The sequence below is a fragment of the Leuciscus leuciscus genome (assembly GCF_965113295.1).
Source record: "Leuciscus leuciscus genome assembly, chromosome: 23".
In the NCBI taxonomy this organism is placed as follows: Eukaryota; Metazoa; Chordata; class Actinopteri; order Cypriniformes; family Leuciscidae; genus Leuciscus; species Leuciscus leuciscus.
The window spans coordinates 33,271,321-33,288,492 of record NC_138747.1 but is presented as its reverse complement, the minus strand read 5'-3'; the positions used below and the strand labels follow the sequence as shown (position 1 = coordinate 33,288,492).

Below are 17,172 nucleotides of genomic sequence, written 5' to 3'. Positions count from 1 at the left end.
AAAAAAAGAGACGAAGAAGACAGCAAGCTGCCAAACGGACTGGTCAAGAGGAAGAGTGATGGTTATAGCCAAAACATACAACTAGAGTACTGGTATCATTGTGTTTAGTTCATACAGTGTGTTCAGGTGGTTGTTCTCAGAGGCTAGGCCCCTTATCGGGCAACTTTGTGGGAAGGGTTTGGGGATGTTCCAGTTCCAGCATGACTTCGCACCAGTGCACAAAGCAGGTCCATAAAGACATGGATGAGGAGTTTGGTGTGGAGGAACTGGACTGGCCTGCACAGAGTCCTGAGCTCAACCCGATTGAACATTAGAAGAATTGACAAAAATTCCCATAAACACACTCCTAAAGCTTGTGGAAAGCCTTCCCAGAAGAGTTGAAGCTGTTATTGCTGCAAAGGGTGGAACAACTCCATATTAAACCCTACGGATCAGGAATGGGATGTCATTAAAGGGGTCATATGATGGTTCTAAAAAGAACATTATTTTGTGTATTTAGTTTAATGCAATGTGTTTACGCGGTTTTAGGTTTAAAAAAGTCATTATTTTACACATACTGTACATTATTGTTGCTCCTCTTAACCCCGCCTTTCTGAAACGCGTACATTTGTACAAAGGTACAAAGCTCATCGTTCTGAAAAGCGCGGTGTGCTGATTGGCCAGCGATCCAGTGCATTGTGATTGGCCCAAAAACCTTAAGCGTGTGACGGAAATCTCACGCCCCTTACCATATTTGGAACATCAGCTCTCAAAGCAATAATGACAGGTGAAAATATTCGAGCTCGAATCTGATCCGTAAAATGCAGATGACCAAGCTAATCGATCAGACCATATCGTTTCAGATTGGTAAGGTTCTATTTCATTGGGGACATAATTACTGATTATAATGATTTTTACGCGTCGCGCCGCTCTACGGGTTGGAGATTATAATGTAAACATAAAACTATGTCTGCATTTGTGAAAGTAGTAACGACAAGCAAGCGCTACAATACTGCTCAAAACTCACGTTTAAATAGTCAGTAGCAAAATCTTAAAATATGAGAACATACTTACAGGCTGTGTGAGTCAGAAGCGCCAGAATGTATTTAGAATCAGCCTTTGTGAACTCTGCAGATCTTACACTTGCACTAACAGCTACATAACACACTAAAGAAAAAGGAAAACAAGAAATCGCATCATATGACCCCTTTAAAGTTCATGTGCATGTAAAGACAGACGTCACAAAAATTTTGCCAATATAATGTACGACATTACTCTCCCTTACTATAGTAAAAGTTACTATTACTGTTTAAAAATCATTTGTCACGTAAAATTAAAAAGTAAAATTTCCCTCAGAAAAGCTCCTGTCAGACCCACTGCGCTGCTTGATTAACTTTTGACGGTTTCTGCACGAGGGAAAATCTTGTCTCTTGCGCACATTTAAAATATACTCTTTTATTCATAAGATATTAACGATAATATTAGCGTTTTTAGGGTCTGGTTGTATAATTGGTAACAGTATTTTAAGTAGATTTTTTTTTAAATCTTTAATTTAAATGTAATGTGAAACCAAATGATAAAAAAGTCAGTGATGATCACATTTACCACCATAAACTTTAATTTAACCCTTCAAATCTTTTCCAAATGCATTGTATTTCTCCCTGAACAGAATCTCCATCTGTCAGAGACAGTAAAGTTTAGATATTAAAAGTGCAAGAATTAATCATGGGATTGTATTATATTTTATGTCACAATAATTGCTGAAGCTTTTGTCATGGTACTGAATTACATTACAAAAACAGGTTGAAAAGATAAACTTCAGTGTTGTCTTTAAAAAAAAAAGTTGAAACATTTTCTAAACAAAAATAACTTTGAACATTTAAATACAAATGAAAACAATAAAGATTAAGAGATAGTTCTGCAAGAATATTTTCTCAATATTTTTCACTGTGTGGGAAATAAGGTATATAAAGATTCTGATAAACACTTCATCATACAGTTTTGAACATGAGGGTGAGTAAACGTTGACAACTTCATTTATGTGGGAACTAAATATATAAAGACACACACACACACACACACACACACACACACACACACTCACTCACAGACACACACCGCTATAGAACATTATGAGGACTTTCCAAATGTGTCATGATTCTTACACTGACCTAATGATATTTATTTCCCTTTCGATACTCTCGCTGCGTCAAGGGCGCTTTGGAAATGCCTCTGTGTGATTACATCTAAAGCAAATGAGTGAACTCAGTCTAATTGCATGACGGGACGTCATAGTCGGGTGACGTCTACACATCGACGTTGGCTGAGTCTAATACTATACCCTAGCGTGTCTACACATCGACGTCGGCTGGATGCTAATCCTATACCCTAGCGTGTCTACACATCGACGTCGGCTGGATGCTAATCCTATACCCTAGCGTGTCTACACATCGACGTTGGCTGAGTCTAATCCTATACCCTAGCGTGTCTACACATCGACGTCGGCTGGATGCTAATCCTATACCCTAGCGTGTCTACACATCGACGTTGGCTGAGTCTAATACTATACCCTAGCGTGTCTACACATCGACGTCGGCTGGATGCTAATCCTATACCCTAGCGCGTCTACACAGCGACGTTGGCTGAGTCTAATCCTATACCCTAGCGTGTCTACACATCGACGTCGGCTGGATGCTAATCCTATACCCTAGCGCGTCTACACATCGACGTTGGCTGAGTCTAATCCTATACCCTAGCGTGTCTACACATCGACGTCGGCTGGATGCTAATCCTATACCCTAGCGCGTCTACACATCGACGTTGGCAGAGTCTAATCCTATACCCTAGCGTGTCTACACATCGACGTCGGCTGGATGCTAATCCTATACCCTAGCGCGTCTACACATCGACGTTGGCAGAGTCTAATCCTATACCCTAGCGTGTCTACACATCGACGTCGGCTGGATGCTAATCCTATACCCTAGCGCGTCTACACAGCGACGTCGGCTGGGTGCTAATACCTGTTCCCCTAACTAGCTTACTTCCTGCGCAGGAATAATCGACATTCAGACTTCAGCAAATGTCCTCTAAATGCTTTAATCACGGCCAGAGGATCTCTCAAGCAGTTCTCAGAGAATCTCCCCCAAGAACCAGCAAGGCCGGAGGATCTCAGACAAATTCCATTGAGAATCCCACCAGCTAAAAGAATACAACAGTTTTTATAGAATAAGGAGGTATGGCAAAAATGTCATGATGCATTACATAATTTCCCCACAATTTGATTGGTTTTCATAGACAAACCCTTCTGTTACTAGGTAAAGCAAACTTTGTTTTAATGATGACTTCATTGTTAATCACAAGGTTCCAACCTAGTCATCTGTCTAGTTTCATTTCCCATATTTGTTATTTTTACACGAGTCAAAGGGGTATGGCAACACAACAAACATTCAAAAACACATGACAGAATATTTTAGAACATTGTGTTTCAAAGTGTTAGTTTTGTTAGGCCTAAAAAGATCAATAAGTTTAGATGTTAGATTTAATATTAGTTTGATATACAGTTTACTATTTTTTTCATTAAAAATCCACCGCAATTTCTAACTTCTGAATATTAATGAAAAAGATTAATTAAAAATGAATTAATAAAACTGTAATTAAATGAGATTTGATGACATTGTGCCCATGTGGACATTAGAAAGAGGATTTAAAAGCATGTGTGTGTTTCTGTGTTTTAATCTGACACAGAGACACTGAAGAATCAGAAGAAACCTTGAATCCAGCATAGAGGGGTTCAGTGAATGTGGTGTTGCATGTGTGTAAGTGTGTGAAAGTGTGTGTGTCAGAGACGCTGTAGAAGGACAGAGTGCCGGCCGACACGTCCACATAGACTCCTGCTCTCTTAGAGGATGAACGGTTGACAGGTATATCAGTGTAGTTATTATTGTGACGGCCAGTGAATCTGTCATTATAACAGTTCAGACTCCAGGATTTTTCATTGTGTCCAAACACACATTCTTTACTCCATCCTTTCCTGCTGATTCCTTTATTTGAAACTGACATAACAGCACCTCCGCTCCATTCAGCCTCCCAGTAACAGCGTCCAGTCAGACTCTCTCCACACAGAACCTGAGGAATAACATCAAATCTCTCTGGATGATGAGGATACACCTGATGCTCTTCCACACGTGTGATCTTCCTGTTCTCATCAGATAGAATGAGATGAGTGTTTGCTGTGTTTGGATCCAGTGTGAGATCACAGGCATCTGAACACAATAATAGAGAAACATCTATAACAACAAAACAACAGTCACTAGACGTGTGTGTGTTTGTAGACATACACTTTTGTGTGTGTGTATTTGTGTGTGAGTGTCTGTTGGTGTGTGTGTGGTTGGGTAGACATACACTTTCGTGGTCCTGCTGTCATCCTGATCTCTCCTCCATGATCCACACTATAAACACAAACACACATTAATGAAGATATACATCATGCACACAGACATGGTCAGTATGTCAGTATAAGTGTTTGACATACTTGAGTGTCTGCAGTGAGCAGCAACTTATCAGAGAGTAGTTTGACTCCTGACCCTCCTGGGTGATTGTAGCTCAGATCCAGCTCTCTCAGATGTGAGGGGTTTGAACTCAGAGCTGAAGACACATAACCACAGCCTTCCTCTGTCACCATACAGCCAGACAACCTACAGACACACACAGTAAGATCATCTACAGACACACATCAACATTATGACCGGAAGACAGTAAACAATCTTTCAAATTGTTCTTAATACCTCAGTATCTGCAGCTGACAGCTTGGACTCTTCAGTCCATCAGAAAGCAGCTTCACTCCTGAATCCTGCAAGTCATTGTTACTCAGATCCAGCTCTCTCAGGACACAGTTTGAGGATTGGAGCGCTGATGACAAACTCTCACTAAACTGAGCAGTGATATTACAGTTGGGAAATCTACAATAGAATAATAAATTATTAAACAACATGAACAGAAAGATGCCGACCGTGGAAACGTGGCGAATGAGGTGACAAGGAGAAAGATTAATTTAGCCAATCAGACTGGAGGGTATTTATTACTTAAACTGCGTGCTTCTGACAGAAGGTCAGAATGAGGACGGGAAAATAATCATTTATTGAAAAATTCGTGTAAAAACTACTTTACTAACATTGTAAGTGAACCTTAAGGAACACATTAAATTAGTGAAAAGGCCTGTCACAACACCTTTAAGACTAAGGTTGTTAATAACTCACAGAGCTTTTCTGCAGTTGATCACAGCTGGTACCAGTCTTCTTCTCCCCTCATCTGATGTGTTGTATTTGTTGAGGTCCAGCTCATCCAGCACCTCCTCTGAGATCTGAAGTATGAAGGAGATTGTTGAGCAGTAAGCAGGAGAGAGATACATCTTTGAGTGTTTGTCTGATTTCACAAAATTCGGGCAATTAAAGGCAATTCTGATGTGTGAGATGATTCTGCTGGCTTGATGCTCGTCACTGATTCTCTTCCTGAAATATTCCTCCTTCTGAGGCTCATTGAATCCCTGAATCTCTGTCAGACGGTGGATGTATTTGGAGGGGATCTGATTGGCTGCTGCTGGTCTGGAGGTGATCCAGATGAGAGCCGAGGGAAGCAGATCTCCTTTAATGAGGTCTGATATCAACACATCCACTGATGAAGTCTCAGTCACATCTGAAACTTCCTGAGCGTCTGAAAACATCAGTGTGATTCTGCTTTCATCCAGACCATCAGAGATGAACACAACTTTACACTCCTCATAAATCTTTGAGTCCAGATCTTGAAGTTCAGGATGAAAGTCCAGCAGCAGTCTGTGAAGACTGTACTGATGATCTCGGATCAAGTTCAGCTCTCGAAATGGAAGCACAAACATGAAATCTACATCCTGATTGGCTTTTCCCTCTGCCCAGTCCAGGATGAACTTCTGCACAGAGATGGTTTTCCCGATTCCAGCGATGCCTTTAGTGAGAACAGTTCACTCTTTCTCCTCACATCCTGGTTCAGGAGAGGCTTTAAAGATGTCATTGCAGTAGATTGGAGTGTCTTGTGAGTGTTGTGTTCTGGCTGTTTTCTCCATCTTTAAAACCTCATGTTCTTCATTCACTCCTTCACTCTCTCCCTCTATGATGTACAGCTCCTTTAAGTAGTAGGAAATTACTAGTCATCCAGTTTTTTATATCAGCTATGCATTCTGCTAATTTTATGAATTGGTAAGTTTCGTCAGGATCTGAAGAAATATAGAGCTGAGTATCATCAGCATAACAGTGAAAACTAATGCCATATTTCCTAATGATATCTCCCAAGGGTAGCATGTACAGAGTGAACAGCAACGGTCCTAGTACTGAGCCTTGTGGTACTCCAGTGGGTACGGAAAGTATTCAGACCCCCTTAAATTTTTCACTCTTTGTTATATTGCAGCCATTTGCTAAAATCATTTAAGTTCTTTTTTTTTTCTCATTATTGTACACACAGCACCCCGTATTGACAGAAAAACACAGAATTGTTGACATTTTTGCACATTTATTAAAAAAGAAAAACTGAAATATCACATGGTCCTAAGTATTCAGACCCTTTGCTCAGTACTTAGTAGAAGCACCCTTTTGATCTAATACAGCCATGAGTCTTTTTGGGAAAGATGCAACAAGTTTTTCACACCTGGATTTGGGTATCCTCTGCCATTCCTCCTTGCAGATCCTCTCCAGTTCTGTCAGGTTGGATGGTAAACGTTGGTGGACAGCCATTTTCAGGTCTCTCCAGAGATGCTCAATTGGGTTTAAGTCAGGTCTCTGGCTGGGCCATTCAAGAACAGTCACGGAGTTGTTGTGAAGCCACTCCTTCGTTATTTTAGCTGTGTGCTTAGGGTCATTGTCTTGTTGGAAGGTGAACCTTCGGCCCAGTCTGAGGTCCAGAGCACTCTGGAGAAGGTTTTCGTCCAGGATATCCCTGTACTTGGCCGCATTCATCTTTCCCTCGATTGCAACCAGTCGTCCTGTCCCTGCAGCTGAAAAACACCCCCACAGCATGATGCTGCCACCACCATGCTTCACTGTTGAGACTGTATTGGACAGGTGATGAGCAGTGCCTGGTTTTCTCCACACATACCGCTTAGAATTAAGGCCAAAAAGTTCTATCTTGGTCTCATCAGACCAGAGAATCTTATTTATCACCATCTTGGAGTCCTTCAGGTGTGCTTTCATGTGTCTTGCACTGAGGAGAGGCTTCCATCGGGCCACTCTGCCATAAAGCCCCGACTGGTGGATGGCTGCAGTGATGGTTGACTTACTACAACTTTCTCCCATCTCCCGACTGCATCTCTGGAGCTCAGCCACAGTGATCTTGGGTTCTTCTTTACCTCTCTCACCAAGGCCCTTCTCCCCCGATAGCTCAGTTTGGCCGGATGGCCAGCTCTAGGAAGGGTTCTGGTCGTCCCAAACGTCTTCCATTTAAGGATTATGGAGGCCACTGTGCTCTTAGGAACCTTAAGTGCAGCAGAAATGTTTTTGTAACCTTGGCCAGATCTGTGCCTTGCCACAATTCTGTCTCTGAGCTCTTCAGGCAGTTCCTTTGACCTCAAGATTCTCATTAGCTCTGACATGCACTGTGAGCTGTAAGGTATTATATAGACAGGTGTGTGGCTTTCCTAATCAAGTCCAATCAGTATAATCAAACACAGCTGGGCTCAAATAAAGGTGTAGAACCATCTCAAGGATGATCAGAAGAAATGGACAGCACCTGAGTTAAATATATGAGTGTCACAGCAAAGGGTCTGAATACTTAGGACCATGTGATATTTCAGTTTTTCTTTTTTAATAAATGTGCAAAAATGTCAACAATTCTGTGTTTTTATGTCAATATGGGGTGTTGTGTGTACAATAATGAGAAAAAAAATTTAACTTAAATGATTTTAGTAAATGGCTGCAATATAACAAAGAGTGAAAAATTTAAGGGGGTCTGAATACTTTCTGTACCCACTGTATTTAGATAGTGGATCCCGGATAGTGACTGTTTTTGTAGCGCGGCGAGTCAAAGCGAACTTTCTGAATTCATTATGTTTTACAGTGTTGTCACATATTCCTCTGTGACGTTTACAGCTATAGTAATGTCTACAGTTAAAACATGTACTTCACTTCAAGTTCACACACATACTACAAACTAATATATACTGACTATTTTGATTTTGACTCGTATATAGATTATTTTTGTCTTATTATATGTTTCCTGTATTGTACATGGGCCTGACACAATCATACATTTTATTCTGATTAAATAAACAAATAATGAGAATAAACGATTAACAATTTCATTCAGTTTTGTTCACGTCACTTACAGTTTAAGCCTGGTACGTAATTTTTTACTTGGAATTATAATACAGTGTACTAGTAAAAATTATAATAAAAAAGGCCCAAATGATGTACTTTACCACTGTGAAGATCATTATAATTACTTATAATATAATGTACTCTGATCAAACCCACAAACTTTCATTTCATATTAAGGGTCTTTCTGACTTTCTTTGTGTACTTTTTTAATTCTTCAGCAAAAGCTGATTAAAATGAAAACTTATTACGGTTCTAGGATAACAGTGAACACACGATTAATCAATGTTTATTACAAACGAGCCAACAACAAACGAGTTAAAGATACACGGATCATAAATATATGTACACATAAAATCAGAAGCAAATAACTGACCGTAAGTGTGACATTGTTAGAGTCTACAAAATGGTTTCTTCTCCTCCATGAAGCTTTAACCTTTGCTTTCGATCTTAAAGGGTAACTAAACCCTAAACCAACTTTTTTTAGTTAATGATCTGTAAGAATGGGGCTTTATTAGTGCTGTTCATTGATTCAAGTAACTTTTTTGACATTTGGGTATAAAGTGTTTTAATTCTACAATATATGGTGTAAAAACGTCTGAGTGCTGCCCTCTTCAGGTTGAACGGTTGCTACTGCAGTTGAATTTTTCTATTGGATGTTTGCGGTACTACGTGACGTAAGCAGGTTCCAGCTCACCATGCCCTTGGTACGAGCTCACCATGCCCTTGGCGGTATAAAAACCATCTTGTTTCGTCAAAACCACTGTAGCGAGTCAGGAGTTGGAATTGCGAGTATTGAAAATGATCAGGATAGAGTAGAAATGGGCTTCTCCACACACACAGCTCGCGCTGAGAAGCGACACAGTGCCAAACGCTGCTCCTCCTGCATGGACTCCACCAGCGCAGCGGCGTCTTGATGTGAGTGATCATATATATTTTAATCACAATTTATGGTTAGGCTAAAGTTAATCCTCTGGGGTCGACAAACGCGCCGGCACATTTTGCTGGATTTTTTTGCAAAATATGAATATGCCTACAGAGAGCGCGTGCTATTGACATCAACTCGATAAAACTCATCAGATGCACGTGCTTTACGTGGTCTTGCGACCCTGTGAGGAAGTATTTATTTTCACTCAGACACTGGCCCCATTCTCCCTTGCGCGGCTGCTTCGCTAGCATCATCGGATGCCGATCGCGATGCGGGAGTTAAGACCGCAGTTTGAGCCAGCGGCTAGAATTGATATGGCTCTGGCCCTGTGTCCACAGACAACCCTCCTCCACTTCAGGTGAAGCTGGGGGAGAAAAGTCCTCGACTTCAAATGACAGCTCTGTTGCAAAGCTACCTGTGTCACTCTCCATTTTAGAGTCATACTACCTGCTCTTGCGTGTCAGAGATCACGTGACCAGGTTACATGAAAACCCTGAGGCGGATTGACTGAAGAGTTTCTACACCGGATAGTGACTGTCTTTTGCAGCACAGCGAGTCAAAGCGAACTTTCTGAATTTAACATTTATCCTTCGCGTAAGAAATAGTGCAGAAGATTAAAGCAGCGCTCAGTAAGACTGGCTGTTTTCTCGCAGGTTTCTCTCTCGAGCTCCCCCTACAGTTTCGGAGTATATATATATTATGAGAAAACTGTCGTAAACTCGTTGTCAACACTCACCCCTCCCATCTCGCTCAGGCCATGTGCATTTGTTTTCAGAGAAGCCGGCGAACAAACGGAGCCATGTCAACTGAAGTATGTATGATTCTCAGAAGAATATCATATAAATGTTGAGATAGTGTATATTTGTATTGTGTTGCCAAACGTAATCAGTAACATTATGGCGAAAAACAATACTATAAGAAATATTCCGCTATTTATTTCTATTTAAGTTTGAACTATAGCTATAGACACTTAGATTATACATTATCAAAATAAATGTTACGTTACATTCTTTTATAATTTTGACGGTGATCCGAGTTGTCCATCATAACGATTGACCAAACAAAGTCAAACACGTAGCCTAGTTTGTTTATTTATTTTGGCTATAATTTATTCGTTCATACCGTTTGGTTTGAAATTTCATAAGTTGTATTGCTAGCTAGCATCCTAACATGCTAGATCTGTGAACATGCAACATATAACGTTACTAATTCTGAGGCAGGCGGCAAGCTAAACTAAAGCATAATTTGAAGAATTTCATATCGATTTATAGGCGATCTCAGTAACACAAATAAAACCTGATAGAGGAACGGACAAAACACTACAGAAAACAAACACGTTTGTTTACTACTGAAAATGCTAACATCTAAGTTACAGTAGCGTACTAGTAAGCCCGTAACAGACAGCGACCATAATAAAAACCTAAACAGACAATAACAAACATCCTGAGGTCACAATTACAAGAAATACAAACATTAAACACAGATTATTCTAAAGATACAAGTGCAACAGCAAGAAGGCCAGGTCAGCATCGGTTTTGCAGGCTTCGGTTTCTTTCAGTTCTCTCCATTCTGAAAAAGACGGCCCAATATTAACTCTAGTCTGACTTCACGCTCGGTCAGTCTCCCGTTTCCTCTTTCTTTGGTCCTCTGACAAAGATTTCCTAGCTTTCTGCTTCTTTTTTACATGTTCAGCCATTATGAAAACTTGAAGAACTCAATATCTAGCGTTACCTTGTTCTTATAGCTAGCCGGATACTGGATGGATGAGGGCGTGTACGCGTGCAGTGCCGTAAAGCAATTCGTTACCTCGCGAGACCTGATATCACACGATACTTCCTAACACTGAGGCCGGCGGCCCGCCGGCCCAAAGTTGCAAGGGTGGTTTTGCGGCTCACAGGCACCAGGGGGGTGCGAGACGACCACCATTCAACCCGAAATCAGTAATATAACCATTACAATGACTCCAAAGCTGTTCGGTTAAGGTAAAAAAGTTACTTAGTTCACCTTTAAGTGTGAGAAATACAGAAATAAGTTTGAACTTCACTTACCATACTGCATCAGAAGGAGCCAGAACTAATGAGTGCTGATCCTTCCCGTCAGTTAAAAAAAACAACAACAAAAAACATCGCATTGCGTTACACTGTGTGAAACAGTTTTTTTATTTAAAAAAAATTTTTTTTTTACATTAACATGTATTCAGAGAACATTCAAAATAATGTTTCCATAATGTTGGGGAAATGGAATGACTAAGAAAATAAATTTTTGTAAAAAATATTTTTTTAAATGGGAGGTTTTGAACATTCAGGGAACGACATTTTTTACTTATTGATACACAATGTAACGTTTGTCCCTCTAGTGGTTAAAACCAAAACTGCATGTATTTGGTAGAAGAAAATTGTTGTGGTTGTGCTTCGGCTCTGAGCGGATGAATATGATTCTTCTTCTCATAAAACATTCACTGCTAGAGATATAACCAGTTTAGATGAAAGATCTCAAGCTGAAGAGTTACTGTAGTTTTACACATTAATAAACACGATACTTCCTTAAGAATAAACTCCACAACAATAATAAGATGATCTTCACAATATAGGTTGAGGATTTATATGACACATGCAATAGTGAACATCAGCTCAGACTCTTCCTTCACCGATCCTGGAACTGGCTTTTCTCCTACTGTGTCCTGATTCGCTAACAGCCGTAGGGTTTAGTCTTTAAAGTGACACTTTGACTTGATTAATACAATATGAAACAAAATAAATTGCATTTTTTAATAGAGCCAAAATACAAATACAAAGTAATGCTTTAACAAGTTTCTTAATATCCAACACAAAAATAAAATAACAAAAAATAACAAAAAACATGGAATTTACTAGCAGAAACAAAGTCCGATCACACTTTATATTAGGTGTCTTTAAAGAGCTGTTGTGCTTTTCTCCATCTTCATCTGTGTTTAGTGTGTAATGTTGCTGTGTGATCATGAAGAAGCTCCAGTTCTTCTCTATATCAGTGTTTCTGAACGCCTCCAGTGTAGTCTTGAGTTTCTCCCTCATTTGAATAATAATTAATACAGAGAATAAAGGGGCGGGGCCTGGTTGAGTGAGTTAGTAGTGTGCTAAACTGGTGGTTATGGTAAGGGGCGGGACATTTCCCAAACACACTCGAAGCGCTCGACCAATCACAACACACTGCTCCAGCCGACCAATCAGAGCACAGTGTGCTTTTCAGAAGGAGGGGCTTCATAGAGACAGGAAGTAAACAGAGCGTTACTGACAGACTAGGAAGAGAGGAGCTGCAACAATGGAGAATATGAGGAAAATAATCAACATTCAAGCAGGAAAACCTGTTCTAGTAGAGCCTGAAACAACATCAAGACTGTAAAAGGGCAGAATAGGTCCTCTTAAAATAATAACTATTAGGTATAGTGTACTTATTGTGAATGCCTTGAGCTGTTGTTAAGGAGGATACGGGTAACGTTAGAACAGGTTTGAGTGGGTTTATGGGAAAGTCAACAGTGTAATTACACTGAAATTATTTAAAAGTAAACACACTAGTTAAAGACACCAAATATAAAGTGGGATCCAAAGTGCAGATTCCTTCTTTTCCTAAATTATTTCGTTGACTGGTGATGAGTAAATCAGAGTAGTCTTCATTGTAAAGTTGTAAGCGTGTGCAAAGGCGGGTTCAGTGAATGTAACTTGGATCAAGTGTCATAATTCTATAGTACACAAATTTATCAGAACCTTTTTTTTTTTTTTATGGTTATATAAAAGACTTAAGAGAGAGTACAGGAGTCATCATTGCGGATAATAGCAGGGATTTTCCCGTTGGGTTCCTCATCAGGACCGGGAATGTCGGGAATGTCGGGAGTGTCGGCAGTGGGAGAGAACTCGGACGGGGCGTCCTCGTATCCGCTGCTCTCCTCGTTCTCATCCTGAGCTTCAGGAGTCTGATGATCCTCACACACTTCAGGAGTCTGATGATCCTCACACACCGGGAGACCCAGTGATTGTCTGATCATGTTCTTCAGGTGTAACACTGGTGTGTTGAGATGCACAGGAGCGCCTCCACTGGCCGGGAGTGGAGTTTCGTCTCCGTCCACTGATGATCCTTCAGGAGCGGGTCTCCACTTCTGCTCCACGGTCCTCTCCTAAACACACGAGCAAACATCCATCAAACACAGTCTGGAGGAATATTATAAACCATAACAGTGGCATCAAATTACTTTTGAAAGTTCCAAGTAGTTAATCCCAGTTTATTTTAAAGTCCCACTGAAGTGTCTTGGAACACGCAGCTTTGATACGTTGACATAAACAGGAAGCTAAGGCGGGACATATTGATAGGCCCCTCCCCCTTTTCAAATAGCCAATAGCGTTCATCTGTCTATCTATCTATTTATCTATCATCTGTCAGTCTCAGTAAAACACATCCAGGCAGATTTTGCTCTGATAAAAGAATAAAACAAGAGAAGTGAACACACTCACAGTTCTCCACACATGGTTACGCAAGCATGCAGTGTCTCTCTCTCTCACACACACACACACACACACACACACACACACACACACACACACTCACACACACACACACACACTCAGACTGCAGACATCCCACTACTAGCCTGGCTCTCTTCCCTCGCTCCTCTCCTCAGTGTGCCGTATCTGCTGTCGCTGCGGGACAGGTGTCTGCTCGTCTCCTCCGCCTGCACAACACAAACAACAGGTTATTCATTACTAATATACAACAGTAAAGCACTCTAGGCAACAAACTCCATCAAAGGATCTGAGAGGAAATCTGGCAGAATTTGTCATTTAAAGAGGCCACATTACAGTCTTGATGTTGTTTCAGGCTCTACTAGAACAGGTTTTCCTGCTTGAATGTTGATTATTCTCCTCATATTCTCCATTGTTGCGGCTCCTCTCTTCCCAGTCTGTCAGTAACGCTCTGTTTACTTCCTGTCTCTATGAAGCCCCTCCTTCTGAAAAGCACACTGTGCTCTGATTGGTCGGCTGGAGCAGTGTGTTGTGATTGGTCGAGCGCTTCGAGTGTGTTTGGGAAATGTCCCGCCCTTAATAACAATCATTATTCTAATGTTTCAGTGACGCATTAAACCTGTTAGAAAGACGTTCTAGTGACGTCATTACACGCTAGCGTAAAAGAACCGCTGAATCGGTTCGTTGAATCAAACCGCCCGAAAGAATCTGTTCGCGGAAATGAAACGTATTTCTGAAAACTATGAGTGAACCAGAGGCGAATTAATGACCAGCTGATATTCTGAAAAAGGCTTTTAAAGAGGATTCAATTCCCCATGATGGAATCAACCCCCCCCCATGCCCTACAAAAAGGTTGCCAAAAATTGGGACTAAACCTCTCAATTCATATGGATTAGTTTTACGATCTCTTAATGTAACGATCTCTTTATGTTACGATCTCTTTATGCACTTTTTGAAGCATCACAGTGGTAGTTGCGTAGACTGTCAATGGAGGAACAGAAATCTCTCATATTTCATTCAAAAGATCTTCATTTGTGTTGTGAAGATGAAGGAAAGTCTTGTGGGTTTGGAATGACATAAGGGAGAGTACATGATGACAGAATTCTCATTTTTGGGTGAACTGTCCCTTTAAGACTGAAGTTTCAGAATAACACTTCATATGATTGCGAACGCTGATTGATGTCACAATCATAGCCTCAAAAGGAGATTAAAACATTTCACTTCAGTAAATCATGAACTGATCGATCGTCACGTCTAATTCGTTTTTTATCGCGAGATTCGGCATCATCGCGCACATCATCATCATCATCATCATCATCGGAGGGTGTGTTCTGTTAAAATAACAGGGCGTATTTATTTGAGAAAAATTAGAATAGCATTTGCTATTTATAATCAAGTAAATCTTCAGGTAAAGAGAATTTGATAATTTACAGTTAGAAAGCAGTCCCAACTCAGCCAATTATCGTCTTATCGAGGCTTTGGCGTGTGTAACAGACAGACAGACAGACAGACAGACGACAGACAGGCTAATGTAATCCAGGAGACACATAACCGTCAAAGATCAGAAGACGACTACAGCAGAAATCCAGAAATCCTGTCACGAGTCACGAGTCACACAAAGAAGATCCGGACTCTGAAGACTGACTCACTCATATCGTTACCTCTCTGATAATGTGCCGAAGAGACTCTTCTTCGCTCATTCCTCGAGAGAGAGTCCGTTTCCTCAGAGAGCCCGCTTTCTCGAGCTGACCCGAATGCATGTTCCCGCGGAGAAAAGGTCCGAGAAATCTGTGTTTATGAAGAGTTCCTCTACCGGAGAGACAGTGTTGTGTTGTCGGGTGGCTTCTGTGTGGGGGCGGGGCTTGACTCCTGAGGGGGCGGAGCTATCGTTTGTTATGTAATACCACAGTGCTTTGAAAAATAAGACGGGGTAAGATGACCCACACGTCTTAAAGGGGTCAAGACATGGATTAATTTATATATACATATGCTCTTTGAGGTTCACTATGTTAAGGTATTTTTCCTCAAAAAATAACTTATATGTGGAAAAACAATTATTTTCCACCCTCGTTCTAAGCCTGTGTCTGACGTTATCCGTTTTTAAGGCGCGGCTCCTTTAAGGCTTGTCAGTTATGATTGGCTAACGTCACTGCATAGGAAACAGTGTCAACGCCCACTCGCCATCGCTTGTGTTTTGAAAACATTGATCCATATAAAGCACTTATTGAAGCATTATGAAAAATTAAAAAGGTTTGTGGTGCAGCTGCTGTCAGACGCTTTATCTGTCAACAAGTTTCTTTGTGAACTCTTACAAAACATTTAAAAAAAAATGTATGCCAGTGGGCGGGGCCTATGGTGTGATGATGTGTGACTATTCGTCAACGTCTTGCTCTGGAGGCGGGCATATGCAAATGTTTGTCCCAAAATATCCAAATTGAATCTTGATTAAATAAATGCTTTATTTATAATGAGGACGTTTATTAATACCAGAAATATCTCTGACTTAAAGGGAGAACTAATAATAAACCCACCTATTCCTTATTTCCTTATATTCACATATACAAAAGTGTGGTTGAAAGGCACTATATAAAATAAGCATATATTATTATTATTTGAAGCCATGAAACTTGAAGGATGTTTTAATGTTACAGAGTCAAAAGATCACGAAAAAATTATGTCATGACTCCTTTAATTGTTTGTCTTGACCACAGATGACACGAAATCCAATGTGAACTCATTTGATAAATGGTTAATACTCTTATTAATTTTGTCATTTCATCTGAATATTAACATTAAAGTGATTTGAGCTGAATAATGACACTGTCTTCTGTAGAATTAGTCTCATATTTGCAGAAGTTTGCATCATTGAGCTGCTTTGAAACGATCTGAGCTGTATAAAGCTGACTTCAGTATCAACATGTGTGAGATTAAATCAGTAACAACAGCTTTGAGGTTCATTTTGTGTCTGGAAAATAGTGAACTGTGACCTTGTATTTTGTTGAATATCAAAAAATGTGTTAATGAGAGATGTGTTTATAGGTTAACATGATTATAGGAGGAAAGGTGCACGTTTTATTTGTTTAAAATCCTAACATAAAGATGTGGTGTCACTTTAATACTCTTTTGTAAACCCAGCCAGTCACAATGAAACCATCTGAACCACATTAGAAATCTGAATGTTAATATAGTAATGTGTAAATAATAGGCTGTGATTTACACACCAAATCCAGCAGAAATTCCAGCACAGTAATTTTTAAACGCGCATGACTGACGTCACTGCCTCTATCGCACATCGATTGGCTGCCGTGCTTCATTTGCATAAAGTTAAGTATTTCTCAACTTTTGAACACTAGTATAGCCAGTTCTTTTCTCTAAACCACTGTCGATCCAGAAATGCTCCTTCAGCTCCGCACTGTCAATAAACAGTGTATAATATTAGAAG

At 40.3% G+C, this 17,172-nt stretch overlaps 1 protein-coding gene and 1 long non-coding RNA gene across 2 annotated transcripts; both read right to left on the bottom strand.

The window, feature by feature from the left end:
• Positions 1-2,813: 2,813 nt before the first annotated feature.
• On the bottom strand, positions 2,814-11,325 carry LOC309488410 (uncharacterized protein). Its single transcript, XM_082156616.1, has 6 exons — positions 11,289-11,325; positions 5,235-5,338; positions 4,764-4,937; positions 4,511-4,673; positions 4,381-4,427; positions 2,814-4,241 (listed from the first exon to the last, which is right to left on the bottom strand). The coding sequence occupies exons 1-6, from the start codon at positions 11,289-11,291 to the stop codon at positions 4,232-4,234; spliced, it is 501 nt and encodes a 166-aa protein (XP_082012742.1). The 5' UTR covers positions 11,292-11,325; the 3' UTR covers positions 2,814-4,231.
• A 669-nt stretch (positions 11,326-11,994) lies between these two features.
• On the bottom strand, positions 11,995-16,251 carry LOC309487486. The gene is made up of 2 exons (XR_014201866.1): positions 15,392-16,251; positions 11,995-13,939 (listed from the first exon to the last, which is right to left on the bottom strand). It is a non-coding gene; the product is annotated as an uncharacterized lncRNA (long non-coding RNA).
• Between the last annotated feature and the right edge of the window lie 921 nt (positions 16,252-17,172).

Coding starts and splice junctions, on each gene's coding strand:
- LOC309488410 (XM_082156616.1), bottom strand. Junction 4,674..4,763: donor TGTCAGCTGCAGATACTGAG/GTATTAAGAACA, acceptor GTGTGTCTGTAG/GTTGTCTGGCTGTATGGTGA. Junction 4,428..4,510: donor TGCTCACTGCAGACACTCAA/GTATGTCAAACA, acceptor TTGTGTTTATAG/TGTGGATCATGGAGGAGAGA.